Genomic DNA, 21,860 nt, shown 5'->3' on the forward strand with positions numbered 1-21,860 from the left:
GCGAGGCGCGCCGGCCGCTTCCTTACCTTCGGGCATCTCCCGGTCGCTGATGTGCTGCAGGTGGTGGCCTTCACCCGCTCGGAAATCCAACTCGGTGGGTTCCACGGCAGCCGGCGCCGGTGCTACGGCCACCGGGTCTCCGGCCGCCGCCTCGTAGACCTCAGACTCGGAGTCTGGCGCAGGCCCCACGCGCCGGTTGGCACTGAGGCACACGCAACAGCTCAACGTGTTCCCCATGGGGCGCCTCCGCTCGGCCCCGGACTCCGCCAAGCTCAGAGACCGCCCCCTCCCCCAACAATGGAGCGGCGGGCACCGGCAGACCCGGGCTATGCCGGGGCTGCGCCGCACAGGTAGACGCGGCCTCGCCTGCCTCTCTCCTGTCCGCCACGCCGCCGGGGCCGGAGCAGGGCTCCGGCCCGGCCGCACCCCCGCTGTCTCGCCGCCGCCGCCGCCTCCCCGGAGTCAGCTAGTCAGTGAAGGCTGCGACCAGCCGGGCTTATTTAAAAGGGGTGGGGACCCGACAAGCGCTGAGACGCACAGCCACTGCCGGGAGAGAGCGCGGTCGGAGCTCCTCCTCCTTCCGCCGCCGCCTCCAGACTGAAAGCCGCTCGCCTGGCTGGCCCTTGCCAACCGGAATGCGTCCTTCGGTCACCTGGTTACGACGGACCAATCACACACAGAGGTTCCTCCCCGCGCCCGCCTCAGAGAGCAGGCACGTGACTCACAATGCCCCGCCCCCACCCTGCGACTGCCCCGCCCCTCGAGTGGCGCGCCCCGGACTCTTGTTTCCATTCCTCGTGCGGCACTCGGAGCTTTCCGTGTCCTTCGGGAAGCATTGCGGGAGTTTGTGAATCGAAGCTAGAGAGTCAGTGGACCCTATAGAAGGCTTGTTAGTAAAGAGTCAGTTCCGTTAAGCAACTCGGTTTCACCGGGTCTGACAGCTGACTCATTTGATGCATTCCTCAATGAACTTAGTTACACCCGAATTGTTGACAGCTTTTGTAACTAAATGCTCCTCTCAAATTGACTTCGAAAGAGTGTTAGTTTCCGCCTTCAGTTTAACCATAGCAACCCCCCGGGTCCTCAATAAAGAGCTGTGTCTGTGTCTTGAATGAGACTCCAGGACACGTCACCCCTCCGCTTCCTCCTCGGTAAATTAGGGACCGAACTCCTCCCTCCCAACTCTGAAACGCTGGGATTCAGCAACTCGGTTTTCTCGCTGTTTCTCTCTTCCACGGCACGAGTCTCCAGGTTTCCCTACTTTCACCGGTAACATAAAGCATAAAGCACGATTTTCTCATACAAAACTGAAGAGTCGCAAAGTGAAGTACCGCGGTTTTGATTTAATGAAGGTGATGGTAAAGATATGTTCCCAAGGTCACATGATTGCTCAGGGGTATGGCCAGGATTTGGTCTCCGATCGTTTGGATCCGCAAAGGCACCTTATTGTGATTATCAGAAAAGAAAGGTAGAAGTCAAATTTGATTGGAAGTGGCATAGGATTTTCTCTAAGGGAGAACAATTTTTTGAAGTGGATTTTAAAATTCTTTCCCTTCCTTCAACATTGGTTAGTCCCTCCTACTTTCTAGGCACTGTGTTCCTGCAATAGCCCTGCCCTCGATGAGCTCCGTCAGGCACAGGAGAAAACAAAGGCTTAGAAAGTCCAGTTGTCTGAGGTCACTCACACTGCTGCCAAGTACTTGAACCTGAAATTCAAACCTAGATCTGTCTAACCCCAAAGTAGGTTCTGGGGTAAAGAGCTTGATTTTTTTTCCCCCCAGAAACATGAAAGCCTTTGAATGTTGTGACGTTAAGGAGTCACAATCAGGTGGTTTCTAGTGAGGACACTATGGACAATAAGGAGGATTGATGAAAGAAACAAGAGCAATGAAGAGACTTTTTATTCATCTAAGAGCGGAGTGAGAGTTTAAACTAAAGGCAGTGGCAGAGACTGGTGTGGTGGGAAAGGATTTGAGGTCATTTGGTGACTAGATACGGAGCAAGAGGGGGAAAAGAGAGGCAAAAATGGCTACTAGGGTTCTGACTGAGGGAACTAGGGAGAGCACAGTGACTTTTTCCTAGACAGTGCAGAAAGAGGAAGAGGTTTGAGGAGGAAGATCATTTGGGGCTCTGTTAATGAGAGCATGGAATTAGAGCTCTCCAGTTGAAAGTTAGATGTAAACTTCTGTAGGCCAAGTCCATTTTGTGATATCCCATCTTATGTTTTTGAAAATAACACATACTAAATCAATTTTAAAATGTAGTTGGGGAAATCCCCTAACGCTGTGCTGACAGTTAAGACTATGATATTTTTCATGGAGCAAATTGGAATCTATGGTTTTAGTAAATGACATGTCCTATGTAAACTAAAACTGTTAAATGAGAACAATATTAAAATTGTCATTGGAGTACGTACAAAGTAGTTGAAGCCATGGGTGTAGAGGTAATTGCCTCGAGAAGACATGTATAATAAGGAAAGGGATGAAGGGAGGAAGAGAGGGAACTTCACAAATAGGGAAATTTAAATGGCGTTCAAGTAAACCTGCCAAAGGGAGAAGTGGAAATCAAGGGACCTGTGTATTAACCAGAAGTGGCTGATCAGCTGAGTTCCATGAGGGTAGAAATCACATCTGCTCTTTTCTGGAACAGAGCACCTAGCACAGTACCTGGCCAGTAGAAGCTCTAATTTGTAATTCCCCAAACAGAGTCCAGTGTTGTCCAGAGGGCAGGAAAGTTACAAGTACCACTGACCGTGGTACATGGGTAACTGAGGATGGGTGCAAACTGGAAGGCAAGCAGTGAGTAAAAGAAAGAAATAGGCGGTGATAAAGTGGAGACAAGGATTTTCTTCCCAAACATTTGACTGAGAAGAGAGGTGTGCCAGTCATTAGAAGGAAATGTGCAGTTAATGATTTTTTAAGATGGAAAAAAAATGTGAGTATATTTATATGTTAAAGGGTATGAGCCGATGGAGAAAAAACGAGTTTGAGGTTAGAGGAGATGGGAAAATTGACAGAGCAAGGTCCTCAAGAAGGCAGAAGTGGATGTCCTCCAGGGCAGACATAGATTAGCTTTGGATTGAGAGAAAAGCAAGGAAGGAAACAGGACCTGGGTGACAGATGCCTGTTCTGGGTCTGTCAGAATAGAGACATTTCTGATAGAGAAGATGTTTAAGAAGAGCTCATCTGATGACCTCTATTTTTCTCTGTTATAATAGGCTTCTGTTTGGAAAGCTACTCCAGGAAAGTGAGGATAATGTGTAAAGAAGTTTAAACACTAGAAAAGCTTGATATACCTAATAAAAAGAAAATGATAGCTTCCCTCAAGGTGACTTGGACAAAAAAGTGTGTGTGATTTCCAAGATGATCTATGTATAAAATAATTTGCCCTGTGGCCATATCATAAGTCCATATTTTTTTGCAAATGAAATCATATTAGTCCAGAGTTTATTTGCTCAAAACTACTAGGGAAACAGTAGGATCTAGTTTAAATTGCTGTCAAAAAAGCAGGAATTCACTTCAATTTTAATTCTGAAGCTACCTTGTTGCTGATGTTATATTGGTGGGGTCAGGTCAGCAAATAAATCAAATCTTTAACTAGGAAAATAAGACTTCTATTTTCATAGGTATATTTGTTTCCTGTGGCTGCTATAACAAATTACCACAAGCATGGTGCTTTAAAATAGCAGAAATTGATCTTCTCATAGTTCTAGAGGCCAAAAGTCTGAAATCAGTAGCAGTGTGCCAAAATCAAAGGCACTGTGTTGGCAGTGTCCTCCTTCCTCCAGAGGCTCTAGGGGAGAATCCGTTCCTCGCCTCTTCCAGCTCCAAGTATCTGCCAGCATTCTTCGAATTGTCGCCATGTCACTCGAGTCTTCCAGGCCAGCATCTTCAAATTTCTCTTTGCCAGGTCTTCACATCACCTTTTCCATTGTGTATTTCTGATTCACCTTTCCCTAGTTCTCAAATATACATGTGATTGCATTTCTAGCCCCTAGATTATAATCCAGGAAAATCTCCATCACTTTTTTATATAAAGCAACATGTACAGATACTCAGGACCAGGATGTGAATAATGTTTGAGGGTCCCCTCCCAAACTACACAACAATAGGGAATGTTAGATAAAGCAGGGTAGGGAACTGGAAAGAACAAAAATTCTCCAGAAAACCAGGGTCAGGCCCTTGCTTTGTTACAACCGATCTGTATTTCCTAGGCAAAGTCACCTCTTCAAGGCTCACATTTATCATCTATAATACAGATGTGTAAGATGTTGGGTTTAGGAAAATAGATGCTCCCTAGAAAGAGATGGGAATACCAGATCACCTGACTTGCCTCTTGAGAAACCTATACGCAGGTCAGGAAGCAACAGTTAGAACTGGACATGGAACAACACACTGGTTCCAAATAGGAAAAGGAGTAAGTCAAGGCTGTATATTGTCACCCTGCTTATTTAACTTATATGTAGAGTACACCATGAGAAATGCTGGGCTGGAAGAAGCACAAGCTGGAATCAAGATCGCCAGGAGAAATATCAATAACCTCAGATATGCAGATGACACCACCCTTATGGAAGAAAGTGAAGAAGAACTAACAGCCTCTTGATGAAAGTGAAAGAGGAGAGTGAAAAAGTTGGCTTAAAGCTCAACATTCAGAAAACTAACATCATGGCATCCAGTCCCATCACTTCATGGCAAATAGATGGGGAAACAGTGGAAACAGTGGCTGACTTTATTTTTCTGGGCTCCAAAATCACTGCAGATGGTGACTGCAGCCATGAAATTAAAAGACGCTTACTCCTTGGAAGGAAAGTTATGACCAACCTAGATAGCATATTAAAAAGCAGACACATTACTTTGCCAACAAAGGTCCGTCTGGTCAAGGCTATGGTTTTTCCAGTGGTCATGTATGGATGTGAGAGTTGGACTGTGAAGAAAGCTGAGCACCGAAGAATTGATGCTTTTGAACTGTGGTGTTGGAGAAGACTCTTGAGAGTCCCTTGGACTGCAAGGAGATCCAACCAGTCCATCCTAAAGGAGATCAGTCCTGGGTGTTCATTGGAAGTACTGATGCTGAAGCTGAAACTCCAATACTTCGGCCACCTCATGCGAAGTGTTGACTCATTGGAAAAGACCCTGATGCTGGGAGGGATTGGGGGCAGGAGAAAAAGGGGACGACACAGGATGAGATGGTTGGATGGCATCACCGACTTGATGGACATGGGTTTGAGTGGACTCCAGGAGTTGGTGATGGACAGCCTGGCGTGCTGCGATTCATGGGGTCGCAAAGAGTTGGGACACAACTGAGCGACTGAACTGAACTGAAGGTTCCTTTTAAGGGCTTCCCTGGTGGCTCAGTTGGTAATGAATCTGCTTGCAATGCAGGAGACTTCCTATAACACAAGAAACCCAGATTTGATCCTTAGGTCAGAAAGATCCCCTGGAGAAGGAAATGGCAACCCACTCCAGTATTCTTGCCTGGAAAATCCCAAGGACAGAGGAACCTGGTGGGCTACAGTTCATGGGGTCGCAAGAATTGGACATGATTTAGCAATTAAACCACCACCAAGGTTTCTTTCAGCTTCAAAATTATATTAGATATAGATAGCAGAACTGTCATATTTATCCTTCATTCTCTAAGGGAAGATAAACAGTGAGAAAGAGAGGCTGACAGACATGTTTTACATACCTTTCTAGCAACCAGAAAGGTACCAGAATAGTGGAACTAAGTCTCCAGCCCACATCTCAAACCCTACAAGACCATAAAGACAGCTCCCTTTGTTTGTATTCAGAGCTTAAAAGCAACATTTAGAACTAATTCTGTGTTCCAAAGACACTGATTTCAGGAAGTCCTGACCCCTAGGGAAAAAAATATATCTTCTATTGTAAATCGATGAATTGCCTTTCTGGCTGAGAAGCCAAATTTTAGAGGTTTCCTTAGGCTTGACCAATATGACATGACCTAATAAAATATAGTTTCTTAGTGCCCACTGATTTGTGTTACCTGCTGAGGTTTATCCTGAAATAGCCTAGAACTTATTTTATTTAAAAACATTTACTCAATGTAAATAATAACAACAACAACAATAAGGGTGTCTCACATGCGCTGAAGACTTACTCAATGTCGGCACAAGGCTAACTACATGAATTGTTTCACATGTCCTCCGTAATTTTCCATTGAAATAAGTTCCTGTTCAACAAATCATCATGGAACGCTTGCTGTGCGCCAGGCATGTAATTTACGCTGGGAATATAAGGGTGAGCAAAGGAACTTAATGTCTAAAAGAGGAGACAAATATTTAAGCAAGTATCACAGAAAGAAATGTACCATTAACAGCTGCGTTAAATGCTACATATCCAAAGAAAGCACCTGGTGCTACTGTACTCATTGCAAAGATAAATCACTTTAAAAGAAATGATGTGAACTGTTCCAAGTCACAACTGAAGTAAGAAGAAAAGTCCAGCTTTTGGTCGAGAACTATTGACTTGGAACCCCTTGAGAACTCTGGGTCTGCTATGCCTTGACCCACGCCTGATTGCTCGATCATTATTTGAAGATCTATACGCTTGTCTTTTCTGTTGGCAATTATTAAGTGGACATTTCCCACCTTGACTACTTGGCTCCATAGTTTAGTTTTATTGACTCTTCTGAACATTCCTCATATGTGAAAATTCTACAAAGAACCCTCAAGTCATTTCTGGAGTCTCTGACACTGACTTGTTATCTCATTCTATTAAGAGTTTGATTCCAGGGCCACTTCTGAAAAGTGAAAGTGTGTACTCAGTAAATTCCTGAAGCTGACAAAAACCCTTTGGCTATTATTCAAAAATGTCTACTACAGTGAACTAAAGTGGTAAGTTATTTCCGCACTCACACACGACCCCTGCCTTCAAAGTAGAGCACCAAACTATGTTTACCACTGGGTCTAAAACCATTTCCCCTTGAAGATGATATGGAATAATTTGATAATGATGGCGGCCTGGAAAGCTATGTTGACACAAATCTATTTAAATCTGCTACGCTTTAAGAAAGTTATTTTAACTGACCCCAATTGTATGCAATAAATTCCTTGTATAGGATTTTTTTTTTTTCCTTGTATAGGATTTTGTAATTAAACTTCACACACTATTAACTAGAAATGGTATTAGTAAATACAGTCTTTCCTCTTATATTAACACAGCTACACTTAGGGTGAACTCTCTCTAAGTTTATCCCCTACAGTATAGTCATTTTTTCATATATAAGCAATATATTTTATGTGGGCAATGCCAGAAAAAGCCAAAATTCATCATGCATTTTATAGTTCCTATAGGTAAATATAAGCAGAAATGTTGACTGTACAACTAGTTTAATTTTTTAAAAAACCTAGTTTCAAATCTTTCTTTCCATTTGCATCCAAGATTATAATACAAATTAGTTATTTTTTAAAATTGACTTTTTGAAAACATTTTTATAATTTGAACTAATGGCAAAAAATGACTTAAAAGAGGTATTTTTTTCCCCTTAATAAAGAAGCAATTTTGAAGAGCTTTCCTCTGAGCAGCTCACTGGCAAACTAGTCAAGGAGTGACCCTGAGACTTATATTATCACCATTACATACTCAAAAGCAAGGACCCTGATCAAGTAAACAGCACAATTCAAACTGAAACACCAACCAAACCACTTTCCAGTCCCATTAAAATTGGTGACAAATGCCATTTAACCCCAAAGACCTGCTCTTCCATTCGTCCCTCCTCCCCTCCTTAACCTGTGAGAGCAGAAGATTCCTGAGAAATCATTTTCATTCTGCCTAGATCTGGTCAGCCCTACTTTAGAAATCCTTAAGTAAATACTTATAATCCCTGTTCTATTCAAGTGATCAGTCAAAGAGGACATGACATATTCTCTTACATGCCAAAGAGCTGTTTCCTTTCCTAATTAGGGGAGAACACTGCAAATGATAGTTCTAAATAAATGTATAATGTAATCTACTGATAATGACAATGTAAATATTATGGCAATTAGGGAAACAAATGTACATATATTTGAATATTCCTCAGAGGCTGAAATCCTTCCATGGTAAATCTTTGGCAGAAAAACTCTCTGGTGGGTGGGTTCCGCTGAGGAAGTGGGGTGTTCTACTTGGCTTCTGGCTCAGGCTCTAGGAGATGATTTGAGGAGGGAGATTCCAAGAGAAGGAGCCACTTGCAGTAAATTACCTTTCAGGAGAGAATTAGGAATCCCTGTTCTCATGGTTTCAAATCCTGGGTGGGGTAAGACTAGATGTCCCCTTGGCAAGAGGTGTTGAGGAACAGAAGACAGACAGTTTGCAGGGATCTGGGCAATCTGTCTTTCTGAGCAGACCCCTACTTCAGAGTTCACATATACATGGTAACCAGAGATCAAAAGCATTGTTTCACTGTGAGAACATTTTTCTCCAGATAAGGTGGTACTTCTTCATAAAGCATTCATAAGAAGAAAAAAAATATGAAAGACTATACTATGAATTACAACATCTGCACTGATATTATGCAAGTCCTACTTAATTTTAGGCCATGTTTATCTAGTCTTAGTCTTCCCACCATTAAAAAGGGATTGCACCATTCCCTCACACCATATATAAAAGTAACACAAAATAGTTTACAGATTTAAATGTAAGAATGGAGCCCATAAAACTCCTAGGAGACAACATAGGCAGACCACTGTTTAACAAATTGTAGCAACATTTTTTTTAATAAGTCTCCTAAGGCAAAAGAAACAAATGCAAAAATAAACAAATGGGGCCTAATCAGACTTACAGGCTTTTGCACAGCAAAGGAAACCACTGACAAAACAAAAAGGCAATCTATGGAATGGGGACAAATATTTGCAAATGATGGGACTGACAAGAGGCTAATATTTAAAATATACAAAGAGCTCATATAACTCAATATAAAAAAAACCCCAAACAACCCAATCAAAAAATGGTCAGAATATCTAAATATACATTTTTCTGAAGAAAATATACAGATGGCTAATAGGCATATGAAAAGATATTCAACACAACTAGTTAATAGAGAAATGCAAATCAAAGACAACAATGAGATATCACCTCACACCTATTAATGGTTAGCATTCAAAAACAACAAATGTTGGAAAGGATGCAGAGAAAAGGGAACCCTCCTACACAGCTGGTGGGAATATAAATTTGTACAGCCTTGTGGCTCAGCTGGTAAAGAATCTGTCTGCAATGCGGGAGACCTGGGTTTGATCCCTGGGTTAAGACTCCTTGGAGAAGGGAAAGGCTACCCACTCCACTATTCCAGTCTGGAGAACTCCACGGACTGTATAGTCCATGGGGTTGCAAAGAGTCGGACATGACTGAGTGATTTGGGCTTCCCTGATAGCTCAGTTGGTAAAGAATCCACCTGCAATGCAGGAGACCCTGGTTCGATTCCTCGATCCAGAAGATCCGCTGGAGAAGGGACAGGTTATCCAATCCAGTATTCCTGAGCTTCCCTTGTGGTTCAGCTGGTAAAGAATCCACCTGCAATGCAGGAGACCTGGGTTCAATCCCTGGGTTGGGAAGATCCCTTGGAGGAGGGATCCACTCCAGTATTCCCGCCTGGAGAATTCTCATGGACTGTATAGTCCAAGGGGGCACAAAGAGTCAGACACAAGTGAGCCACTTTCACTTTCACAGCCACTATGGAAAACAGTGTGGAGGTTCCTCAAAAAACTAGAAATAGAGATCCTATACGATCTATGGATCATATATGACCCAGCTTTCTATTCCTGGGTATATATGTAGAAAAACACTAATTTGAAATTATACATACACATTAATGGTCATAGCAGCATTATTTATAATAGCTAAGACATGGATACAACCTAAATGTCCATCAACAGAGGATAGGGTTAAGATGTAACACACACACACACACACACACACACACACACATACACACAGAAATATTACTCAGCCATAAAAAAGAATTAAATTCTGCCATCTGGAGCAACATGAACGGACCTAGAGAATATTATGCTTAGAAAATTAAGTCAGTCAGAGAAAGACAATACCATATAATATCACTTATATGTGGAAATCTAAAAAAAACTAAAACCACAAATGAAGGTATATGCAAAACAGAAACAAAATCACAGATATAGAAAATAAACTTGTGGTTACCAAAGAATAAAGTAAAGGCAGGAGGGACAAATTAGAGGTATAAGATTAAGAGATACAAACCAACACGAGAAACAAGGATGTGCTGCATGGTGGTTTAGTCACAAAGTTGTGTCTGACTCTTGCAACTCCGTGGACTGTAGCCTGCCATGCTTCTCTTGTCCGTGGGATTCTCCAGGCAAGAATACTGGGGTGGGTTGCCATTTCCTTCTCCAAGGGATCTTCCTGATCCAGAAATTGAACCCAGGTCTCCTGCATTGCAGGCAGATTCTTAACCGATTGAGCTACGAGGGAAGCCCCTATATACTGCATGCCAAAGAGGATTATAGCTCTTATTTTATAATAAACTATCAGTTCAGTCGCTCAGTCGTGTCTGACTCTTTGTGACCCCATGAAAAGCAGCACACCAGGCCTCCCTGTCCATCACCAACTCCCAGAGTCCACCCAAACCCATGTCCATTGAGTCAGTGATGCCATCCAATCAACTCATCCTCTGTAGTCCCCTTTTCCTCCTGCCCCCAATCTTTCCCAGCATCAGGGTTGTTTCAAATGAGTCAGCTCTTCACATCAGGTGGCCAAAGTACTGGAGTTTTAGCTTCAGCATCAGTACTTCCAATGAACACCCAGGACCGATCTCCTTTAGGATGGACTGGTTGGATCTCCTTGCAGTCCAAGGGACTCTCAAGAGTCTTCTCCAACACCACAGTTCAAAAGCATCAATTCTTCGGTGCTCAGCTTTCTTCACAGTCCAACTCTCACAGCCATACATGACCACTGGAAAAACCATAGCCTTGACCAGACGGACCTTTGTTGGCAAAGTAATGTGTCTGCTTTTTAATATGCTATCTAGGTTGGTCATAACTTTCCTTCCAAGGAGTAAGCGTCTTTTAATTTCATGGCTGCAGTCACCATCTGCAGTGATTTTGGAGCCCAGAAAAATAAAGTCAGCCACTGTTTCCCTGTCTATTTGTCATGAAGTGATGAGACTGGATGCCATGATGTTAGTTTTCTGAATGTTGAGCTTTAAGCCAATTTTTTCACTCTCCTCTTTCATCAAGAGGCTGTTAGTTCTTCTTCACTTTCTGCCCTAAGGGTGATGTCATCTGCGTATCTGAGGTTAATAACCTATGATAGAGTGTAATCTGCACAGATATTGAATCACTATGCTGTATACCTGAAACTAATATAGTATTGTAAATCAACTACTCTTCAATTTAAAAAATAAATAAGTAAATAAAAATTTTAAAAAGGGATTGTGCTATATCCCTTCTAGTTCCTTTATGCTCTATCTTAAGGCAGTTAAAAAAAAAGACAGTTAACATCTAAGTAATATACTTCAACTGTTAGATTGACTATTTCTTGATTACAGAATTAATAAGTTATCATTATAATGCAAACATGAATGACTAAATGACAAAACTCCTATTTTTTATCATTAATTTTCTCGTATCTATATATGTGCACACACACACATACACATATATAGGCTATGATAAATATACATATTTGAATCCTGCTTCTGTGACCTTGCAACTATGAACATTTCCTCATATCATTAAAAAATTTGTGAAAATATGGCTTGTAGTGATGTATGATATTCCATTATGTGGATGAATTGTGATATATTTAATGTACCTATCATGAGATATATACAGAGTTTCTAACATCAATAATCTCTTATAAAAATGTTCATCTCTGTTGTGTTTGAGGCTCGCTCTCTCTCTCATGGTTGACTCAAATGCTAACACTGGCAAGTCAGGAATAAAGAGTTTTGAATGCCTGCCTAGTGCTTGCTAGCCATGTGATCTCTGTGGATGTTTAACTTTTGAGAATCTCAGATTCTGGATCTACCAAATGGGGCCCACAAGCCGTATCTTTCATGGCCATAGTCAAGGTGTGTTTATATGTATGTCAAATGTCTGCAATACAGAAGCCTCCTAGTAAGAATCAGATGCTTTCTCCTCCTATCTCTTTTTGTCTTAATCCAGGAGTCCAAACTGCCTGTGATTAGATTTCAGGATTTCTGTAACAATTCCTGGAATTGTGTACAAACTTCTGTATGCTCAGATGTTTTTCAGGGGGAAAAACTCCCATAAGCATTAAGAAGCATTGCAAATCTCATTCCTCCTCCATATCTTTCCATTTTGCCACAGTGCAGTAGGACTGGCATTGACCTTGTCCCTAAGGGCTGCCTCATTGGCCCTGATTTCTCTCTGAAGGTTTCCCTCATCTGTTGGGGAGCTAACTCTACAACATGAACCTAGCCTGACATACAGTTTCTATGCTGACATTCCAAGGCACTCAGCCTCCATTTCTTGGCACACAATGAGTATTCAATCACTCAACTGATGTAACTTGTTGCTGATATTATTATATACTTGATGAAATTTTCAGGAGAGGTCCATGCATCTTAAATTAAATGACTAGCTTGACCATGGAAGGTATGGTACATATGAATGGACACCTCCCTCCTCCTGTCTGTCTTTATCTCTGTCTCTCTCTCTTTCTCAACTCAGACCTATAGGGATTGAACCAAATTCTGAAGTTCCCTTTATCCTAAGAAGGTTTATAAATTTATCAAATGAGTCCAGAGATTACAATTTCTTTTACCTCATAGAAAAGGATGTGCGCAGGGGAGAGGGATTTGGCAAGGCAAACATCAATATACAATGTTAAAATGGGATGATGGTCCATCTGTCTTGAACAACCCCAACCACAAGCTGACTGGCAAAGGAGAACTTCTGAGATTTAGACACCAAGGGATTATCTTTTAATGGGCTGTCACAGGGTTCTGTGGTATGAAATTAAACATTTACTCACAGGTCAGCCACTACTTACACTAGACATTCTGCAGCGTGAACTCCCTGGCACAATTACCAATGTGTGGCTTTACCAAGACAAGTTTTGGGGCTTTTCTCTCCTACTTCTGTTAGAATATAAGTAGTGGTACACACTTACTTCCTTTAGCTACAAAATTTAATACTGTACTTGGAATTCTGTAGATTTAAAAACCATTTCTTTTTAACATAAGGAATTGTGAGTTGAGCGCAAATAAAATATGCAACAAAATAAAACAAATAATGACTTCAACACAGTTTAACTTTGAATGAAAACTTTCCAGAACATTTATCTGAAAAAGGACTATTTTCCTGCTTCCATGTGTCAAATACTTCTCTATTTCCTCACAACTGTATTCTGGACAGGATGACAAAATATAACTAGAAGACTCCCCACTACTCTCTCTACCTTAACTATTATGTGATAAAGGATGGACTGGAATTCAAAAGCTATTGTTTGTTAGGATTAACGGCTGCTGGATTTGTTGAAAGAATACTTCTAAAATTACATGGATGGACAAACAACCTGAATAGAGAAATGAGCAAACTTTCCCTAGAGCTTCCTTGGCTGGCTGAATCACTGAATGGCAGCTGACAAGGTTTTCAATAATGCCAAGTCAGCTGGTTCTATAACGCTGTGTGCCCCAAACATAATTAAAAGTGTTAACAAGTTTGTAGCCTTTATCAGAACATATTCCCCTTGCATACCTTCAGTGACCTGGTCACAGCTACTAGAGACAAATCTCTTGTTTTACTTTATGTACTAAGGTCACTGTACCCTAGGGAACTTCCTTGACTGTATCATGCCCGAATCCGGAAGACTCCAAAATCTACCCAGATGAATTGTATAGGCTTGCTCCAACAGCATCCCTTGCCTTTATTGGGCTTCCCTGGGGCCTTAGATGTTAAAGAATCTGCTTGAAATGTAGGGGACCCAGGTTTGATCCCTGGGTTGGGAAGATACCCTGGAGAAGGGAATGACTACCCACTCCAGTATTCTTGCCTGATTCCATGGACAGGAGGAGCTTGGTGGGCTACAGTCCATGAGGTGGCAAAGAATCAGACATGACTGAGCAATTAACAGTTTCATTTTTCTTTCACTCCAACAGCATCCCTTTCCTTTCTCAGGATGACAGCAAAACATTAATCCTTTCGGATGTTTATGGAGGAGAAAAATGTGTACGGTTTGGGTCATCTTCTGTTAATTACTTTAAGTCCGTCCATACAACAGTGAAGTGAGCTAGGTTTCCTCAGACTTGTGTTGAAAAGGGGCCAGAAGAATCAAGTTATCCCCAGCGTATTACATTTTGGAAAATGAGGGCTGTAGATGTAAGATCGCTTAGCAGCATCTGAGCTTTCTAACTGCTGATGTACTGCTCTTCCCATACCACACTGTAAATTGTTGTGTCTGTGCTTCTAGAGCTGGGATAACCACACAGACCACACAGGTCAAATCACAGGTCTAAAAGTAGTCACTGGTGATTGAGACGAAACAATGCCAGATATTCTTAAAAGAGAGTAAATGCATATTAAGCACCTACCTAATGTCTTGCTTATATTCAGTACTGAGTAAATGACAGTGATTTTTTTTTTCCTGTTATGTAAGGCATTATAGATAAATGGACAACTAGACAACAGTATTATTTTTCTTATAAGACTGCTGGTCAGGAATGAAACCCTTCTGTATTCTGCCAGAGGAGACATCATGACTTGATCACAGCATTCTTTCCCACTGATTCTCCTTGGAGACTTTGAATTCTTCAAAAGACATCACTTCCAACAGCCACCATGAAGTTGACTCCAAATGAAACTTACTTATTATACTTAAAGATCAGGATCTGTACCCTGTTCCCCTCTGCATCCCCCTACCAGTGCTACCACATGCTCTGTGCATAATACGTATTCAGTAAATATACTAAAAACATACAATCAACTTAACACCAATGGGATAATTACAAGAGTGCTGCCGGGGGAAAATTAGAGGCTGGGGATTGCTGTTTATTCTGAAAAATCCCAAACCTCTTGCAGGGTTGCTGAGAGCAATAACTCAAAGGACAGGGTTTACGCCGGGTCAGAGAGACATCTTGGCTCCTCAGAGCTCCTTTCTTAGTTAAAACAGGAGTGCTGGGGCAGGAAGGAGGGGGAGGTTGGGGGGGGGTCAAGGGCCACCTAGACCTGAGCTGAAGCCATGTGGTTCTACTTGGAGCTTCCAAGTCAGTGGCGCCAGTGGTCGTTTCCTCAATTATTTTAGGCCAGCATCTCCCCCTTGGCATTGGTTCTGGATCTTTGTGGCTGGACATTTACCCTCCCTGGCTCCACATGAATAATTCAGGGAGGTGGCCCAAAGCCAGAAGCTGCCCCAGAGCCCCAGATTCCATCATCAGCTCTCAGATGGGCTTTACTTAATGGCACCAGGAGACAGGGAGAATATGGATGATGACTCACTATCACATCCCTTAGAGGGAGAAAAAAAGCCCACGGGGAAGAGATGAGCATTCGGCTCCTATGAAGTTAAGAAAATATAATTTAGTCATCCAGATATCTCATTGGTAATAAAATTACAGATGAATCAAATCTAATTAGACCTGTTAAGTCTGGTGAAATGTTTAATTAATCTTAATTGGCTACCTCTGAAAGTAGCTTTGCATCCATTTCTTAAACAAAATAGAAACATTACAGCTCAAGTGACAGACTGTATGATCAGGTGATGAGTAAATACTAGTAGAATTGAGATGGTGTTGTATGAATTTAGAACAGGGGTTTCAAATTTTAATGCTGTCAGGGAACAGGCTGGGATTTTAATTTGAGCAGTAGGACAAGAGGGTAGCTGGGATGAACAGTTCTTTTTTGGCTTAATCTTTGAATTCAGTATATTTATACACTTCTGGCCATTAAAAAAAAAAAAAATCATCTGCAGTCCAAATTTGGCCAGTCCACAGGAGTTTGCAACTCTTGATTTAGAGACTTCCTTAAAATGAGCTCAAGCTCTTTAAAAGAAATTCTTATACTCAAATAATAGATGAATCGTTCAGCAGAGTCAGGTTATTTTCCAATTTCTCATTTCCATCTATACTTCCTACTCCAGCAATACAAAGATGGGCAAATAGAATCTCAGGAATTAAGCTAATGCTTTAGCTGTAGAATGTGGAGATATTTAAGAGGCAGCATGGTTAGGCACTGACCAGTGAGAACAGATGCCAGTCGAAGAACCAGAGCCCCCTTAGGAAACTAGGCCGTTAGTTTCTGGAATGTGAGGAGGTCTGGAGGGACTCGGGCTGGGAGGCGGGAAGCTCAGGTAAAGAGAGGCCTGTGGAGGGCTCAGGCACGACTTTGCCCGACTCTCTGCGACCCTATAGACTCTAGCCCTCCAGGCTCCTCTGTCCATGGGATTCTCCAGGCAAGAACACTGAAGTGGGTTGCCATGCCCTCCTCCAGGAGATCTTCCCAACCCATAGGTTGAACCTGCATCTTCTGCATTGCAGGCGGATTATTTACCTCTGAGCCACAGAGGAAGCAGCCCCGTGACAGAAATATCTGTGTCTTAGAAACCAGTATGGCTGCTCTGTTATTTACTAACTGAATATCCCAGGAGGGGAAGCAAGTTCTGAGTTGCATCCAAGAATCTTTCCCATCAGAGTCTGTGCTAGCTTTCAAGACTACTTTTGATACTATGAATCCCAACGGTATCTGATCTGGCTATTGGGCATACCCAGTTCTGTTTGGACACTCTTCCACTGAGCTTACCATTTGAAACCTTAGCGAGACAAAGAAAACTTACAACCTAATGACTTTCATTTTCATACCTGACAGAAGATAAACTCACAATTATAGCCTGAGAGCTAGAGATCTTAGAAAATGACATCATACTTTCCACTTCTCCCAGGTACTTTTGAAAAGAAATATGCCTGAATCACTTCTTTGCTGTTTACTAATACTACACAAGGTGAATTTCAGGAAGCAGAACTGAAGTATTCTGAGGGGAGAGCTTATACAAGGCTGAGCCTAAAATCTGCTAAGGTATCTGGTCACATTTTTCATATTATGCCTCAGATTTAGCAAAATTGCTAGATATCAATAAAAATGGAAGATATTGCTTCCATCAATAGCAACAAGTTATACCATTCATTCAGCTGCCTCTTATGTTTACATTACTCAATGTATATGTATTATCTTTTAAGCTTACAGCAACCCTATGTGGTACATTTTATAATCCCCATTTGCAGATGAAGAAACTAAGGTAGTCAGTGATACTGACCAAGGATTCTTAGGTGGTCAGGGGCAGGGCTGGAATTTGAATCCTGACATCTAACTACATCTAACTGCAAAGATTCAGCTCTCAATCTCCACCAGCATTGCTCGACTTTTCATTAACCCTTGCTGCTGCTGCTAAGTCGCTTCAGTCGTGTCCGACTCTGTGCGACCCTGTAGACGGCAGCCCACCAGGCTCTTCCATCCCTGGGATTCTCCAGGCAAGAACACAGGAGTGGGTTGCCATTTCCTTCTCCAATGCATGAAAGTGAAAAGTGAAAGTGAAGCCACTCAGTTGTGTCTGACTCCTAGTGACCCCATGGACTGCAGCCTACCAGGCTCCTCCGTCCATGGAATTTTCCAGGCAAGAGTACTGGAGTGGGTTGCCATTGTCTTCTCCTCATTAACCTCTATAGCCAATTTAAACTCTAAGCTCTATCCAAAGAAATGTAATGTAAGCCACACGAGAACGCTGAAAATGTGTGGTAAAATACACATAAAATGTACCGTTTTATAATCGGCATAATTCACTGGTACTAAGTAGTCACTACCACCACTATCCATTGCCAGAACTTTTTCATCACCCACAACAGAAACGCCTTTCCTTTTAAACACTAAGTCTGCATTCCCCCTACTTCTAGTCCATGGTCACTTCTAATTCTACCTTCTGTCTCTATGAATTTGCCTATTCTAAGTATTTGATATAAATGGAATCATGCATTATCTATCCTTTTATGTCTGCCTTATTTTACTTAGCATATTTTCAAAGTTTCATCCATGCTGCTGCATGTATCAGAATTTCCTTCCTTTTAAGGCTGAATAATATTTCATTGTATTATATTGTATTATATACATGAAATAATATTTCATTGTACCACATTAAATTTATCCATTCATCTCTTGACTGGCATTTGGGTGATTTTATGTATGAATTTTTAAATGCTCTGGCGTCTCATTTAAAAGTAAAAAGTGAAGTTAATTTTAATTACATTTTTTTATTTAACCTAGTATAGCCAACTTATTATCATTTCAATGTGTAAAATTATTAAGAGCATATTTTATATTCTTTGTTACTAAGTTTTTGGGTTATAGTATGTATTTCATATTTACATCACATCTTAATCTGGTCCAACTATATTTCAAGGGTTCAATAACCACATGAGCATAGGGGCTACCAGCCTGGTCAGAGCTGCTCCAGAAATTTACTTGGGGCCCTTCTCTTTAATGATGTTCCTTTGAGTCTGAAACCTTACTGATGTAAACATACCATCTGGTTTCAATGATATTTAAAGCTCCCTTTCCAATTATCTGTAATTAATGTATTTCTTTCTAACACTGGATATTGTAAAAAGATAATACAACATGGTCAAGATGAGGTTCAAGACACATGTATATAAGATAAAGGCAAGGCAGTATATTATTTATTGCCAAAAAGCAAGGGATACATAGTAGCAACTTTATCTAGAGCAAATATAAGGTTCCAAGACTATAGAGTTTTTCTTCTGATTTGTGAATTTTTTACACACAGTTTATGACAGGTTAAAAAATCATTTTACTTAAGCATTTAATAGATCATCTTAATTTAAAATATAACGACATGGAATCTGAAATTTCTTTGAAAACCTAGGATGATTAAAGGAGGAATTAAGGAGAGGCCCATGAATATCAGAGTCATTGAGGAAGAAAGGACAACATTTATGAAATGACAGCCTTGTATAAGCCACACCCCATGCCTACTATGTACACACACAGGTCAAATTGTATGATATCAGTATTTGACTGTTTTTGACTTAGAAAACTATCAGTTTCAAAAAGTTCAACCTAATGCACCATTTCATCACTGCATGTGATATTAGCAAATTAATTCTTCATGAAACAAGTAGAGTTCAGCAGGGGTCTGAGGACTGTATACAATGTACATAGGAAGAGAGGAAGGTGAGATTCTTTTGAGAAGATGGAGTCAGGTAAAGGGAAGGGAATTAACTTTATAATAACAGCAGTGGCAATAATAATAATAGTCGTCACTGGTTTTTGAGTGCTTATAACGTGGCAAAGCATTTTATATGTATAACCTCATTTAACACTTATCACAACTTTGTAGGAAAGATATTCTCATTCTCATTTGGAAACGAAGATGCTGAGACTCAAGAGAGACATTTTTGTTGTTGTGGGTCAGTCACTCAGTCGTGCACAACTCTTTGTGATCACACAGACTGCAGCAAGCCAGGCTTCCCTATTCTTCATCTCCCAAAGCTTGCTCAAACTCATGTCCATTGAATTGGTGATGCCATCCAACCATCTCATCCTCGGCTGTCCCTTTCTTCTCCTTCCTTCAATCTTCCCCAGCATCAGGGTCTTTTCTGACAAATAGACAACTTATTCCTGACAACTTATTTATCTCTCAAGTTGATTAAAATTACTGTTATTTCTGACTCCAAAGCACTCAACAACCATCCATGTTTGCCAGGGACCGAGGGGTTCCTAGAGCCTGACTTCTCATTTTAAAACAGGGACAGTCTTAAGCAAATGGGAACAAGTTAGGCACCCTAATGCCAGAGTTCTAATAGTCTGTTATGGCAACTTGGGGCCCCTGCCCACCAGTTTAAAGAGATCTTTTCACTAGGTACAGAATATATGTGGCAGATAGTAATGTTTTTTCCATTTTTTAATCTTTTTTATTGTTAATGTGAGCCAGCAAGAATATTTTCTTAAACTAGGTAATAGTTGAAACAATTGCCCACAAATGTGGACATTCCCCCATGATGCTGGGTACAGTATTTAATGGTGGTGATTCATGGACTGTTTCACTTTAGTATCGATGGCAGGAGTTCTTAACCTGGGGTAGATGGTGGGGGGCATCCGAGAAATTATAACACTATCTTCATTAACTTCTAATTGAAATTCAGCATTTCCTTCAATTATGACTACAAAGAATCAACCACAAAATTATTAGCTGTACCTGTGATTTTATCACTCATATAAATTGTATATGTTTTCATATCACACTGTAGCTATTGAGATGCACGATTTAAACTCATCACTTTAAAATTACAGTAATTATCAGGCCTACTGCAGCTCTGATATTTAATATATTAATAAATACATGAATTACTGATTTGTTTTGAAAAAAATATTTTGACAAATGCATTTCAATATAATTAGTTTGCTTTGCAATTTTATGCTCTTTTTTACACAATCAAAAACATTTTGAAAAAGAGTTAATGCCCCACAAGAGGTTAAGAACCCATGTTCTAAACCTACGGGTAACAGACATACTTCCGTAAATCAACATCAACACTTTTTCTCCACTCCTGATACCACATCACCACATCACCAACCCACTGCTTCCACAGAGGAGTTAACCACCACGTGCCTGGCTTTCAAGATCTAATCGAAGGCTGCCTCTCAGGTTCTAATCTAATCCTGTTCAATGGGAGGATTTGGGCTACAATGGACTAAATTTAGAAAATAAACATATTCACCAGCTAGGAAGTGAGGGACTGGGCTTTAAGCCTTAGAAGGAAGTAGGCTCCCTTAACTCAGTGCAGCCCACCCATTCTTTCACAGGCATTTTCCTTCCCTGGCCAATTGTGAGAGTCTCTTTGTGAATAACATGTCTGGATTAGTTTGCTGAACAATTGCCTCGTTTTAGTTAGCCTCTGATTGTCCTTGCTTTTGTGAGTCAAAAATCCTTAATCTTATTTGAATGAAATTTAATTCCCTAGAGAGCTGAGTCTTTAGTCTCTTAGTTTTATAAAGTGAGTGCTTAGAGAAAATGTAGGAGAGCTGACATGGGACTCCTTTAAAGCTAGGTCAAGCTCCTAAGAAAATAATTAGATAAATGTGCACTCCAGTTGGGGAGAAAAGGAGGAAAAGAATTTCTCCACAAATTGCTTTTAGAACATTTAAGTGGAATTGAATTTGATTGTCAAGAGCCAGACAGCTCTCAGGAGGTCATTTGATCTAGTCCCCTGTTGCTGAACCAGAGCACATGTGTGAAAATCTAGCCCAAACTTAAAAAGCTTTACAGAAGAGAACAGATAATGTACCTAAGCAGGTCCTGCCAGGTAGGTGGGAGGAGGTTGCTGACTGAAAGGAATATTCATAATAAGCCATATGGTAGCATGAGCTCATTAATTAATTATTTAATTAATGAAATACATATTTATTGAGCCCCTACCATGTATCAGAGACTGTCCTGGGCACCTGAGACATATTCGTGAGATTACATTTTAGTGGGGGGCAGGGAAACTGATACACAATAAACCTATTAAGAATGTGATAATGTGTGTTGCGAAGAGAGAAGTACACTGAAAACAGAAAAAAAAATTAGAGCAGGGAACAAAAATGGAAGTACTGAAGTGTTGGCAGAGAAGGGATACCTTTGTAAACTTGTAAATACAAATGAGTTACTACATGTTAAGAACTTAGAATGATGCCTAGTATGATAAGTCCTCAATAAATTATATGCATATAAAATATGCATTAAATATACCATATATATTTAGTAATGCATATTATATATTATGCAATATACATTATATATGTATGTATATACATATCATTTTGGTTACTATCATAATAGATGGGCTTGATTGGGTACAAGAAATAGAAACAGACTTAAGCAAAACAG

The 21,860-nt window shown here is 40.8% G+C and overlaps 2 protein-coding genes across 10 annotated transcripts in view; both read right to left on the reverse strand.

Moving 5' to 3' along the window:
* Positions 1–21,860, reverse strand: part of LOC122684914 (cyclin-Y-like protein 1) — a 76,618-nt gene that overhangs the window by 37,112 nt on the left and 17,646 nt on the right. The window contains exon 1 of one of the 2 annotated variants that reach the window (XM_043889488.1): positions 27–494. The exons of the other annotated variant lie outside the window; for it this stretch is intronic. Within the exon in view, the coding sequence (XP_043745423.1) occupies positions 27–237 (211 nt within the window). The 5' untranslated portion in view covers positions 238–494. Of the gene's footprint in view, positions 1–26; positions 495–21,860 lie in introns of those variants that run through there. 2 annotated transcript variants of the gene reach the window in all.
* Positions 1–21,860, reverse strand: part of LOC122684629 (poly(A)-specific ribonuclease PARN-like) — a 201,210-nt gene that overhangs the window by 18,046 nt on the left and 161,304 nt on the right. The gene's annotated exons all lie outside the window — the stretch shown is intronic.

The sequence above is a fragment of the Cervus elaphus genome, chromosome 1 (genome assembly GCF_910594005.1).
Source record: "Cervus elaphus chromosome 1, mCerEla1.1, whole genome shotgun sequence".
NCBI lineage: Eukaryota > Metazoa > Chordata > Mammalia > Artiodactyla > Cervidae > Cervus > Cervus elaphus.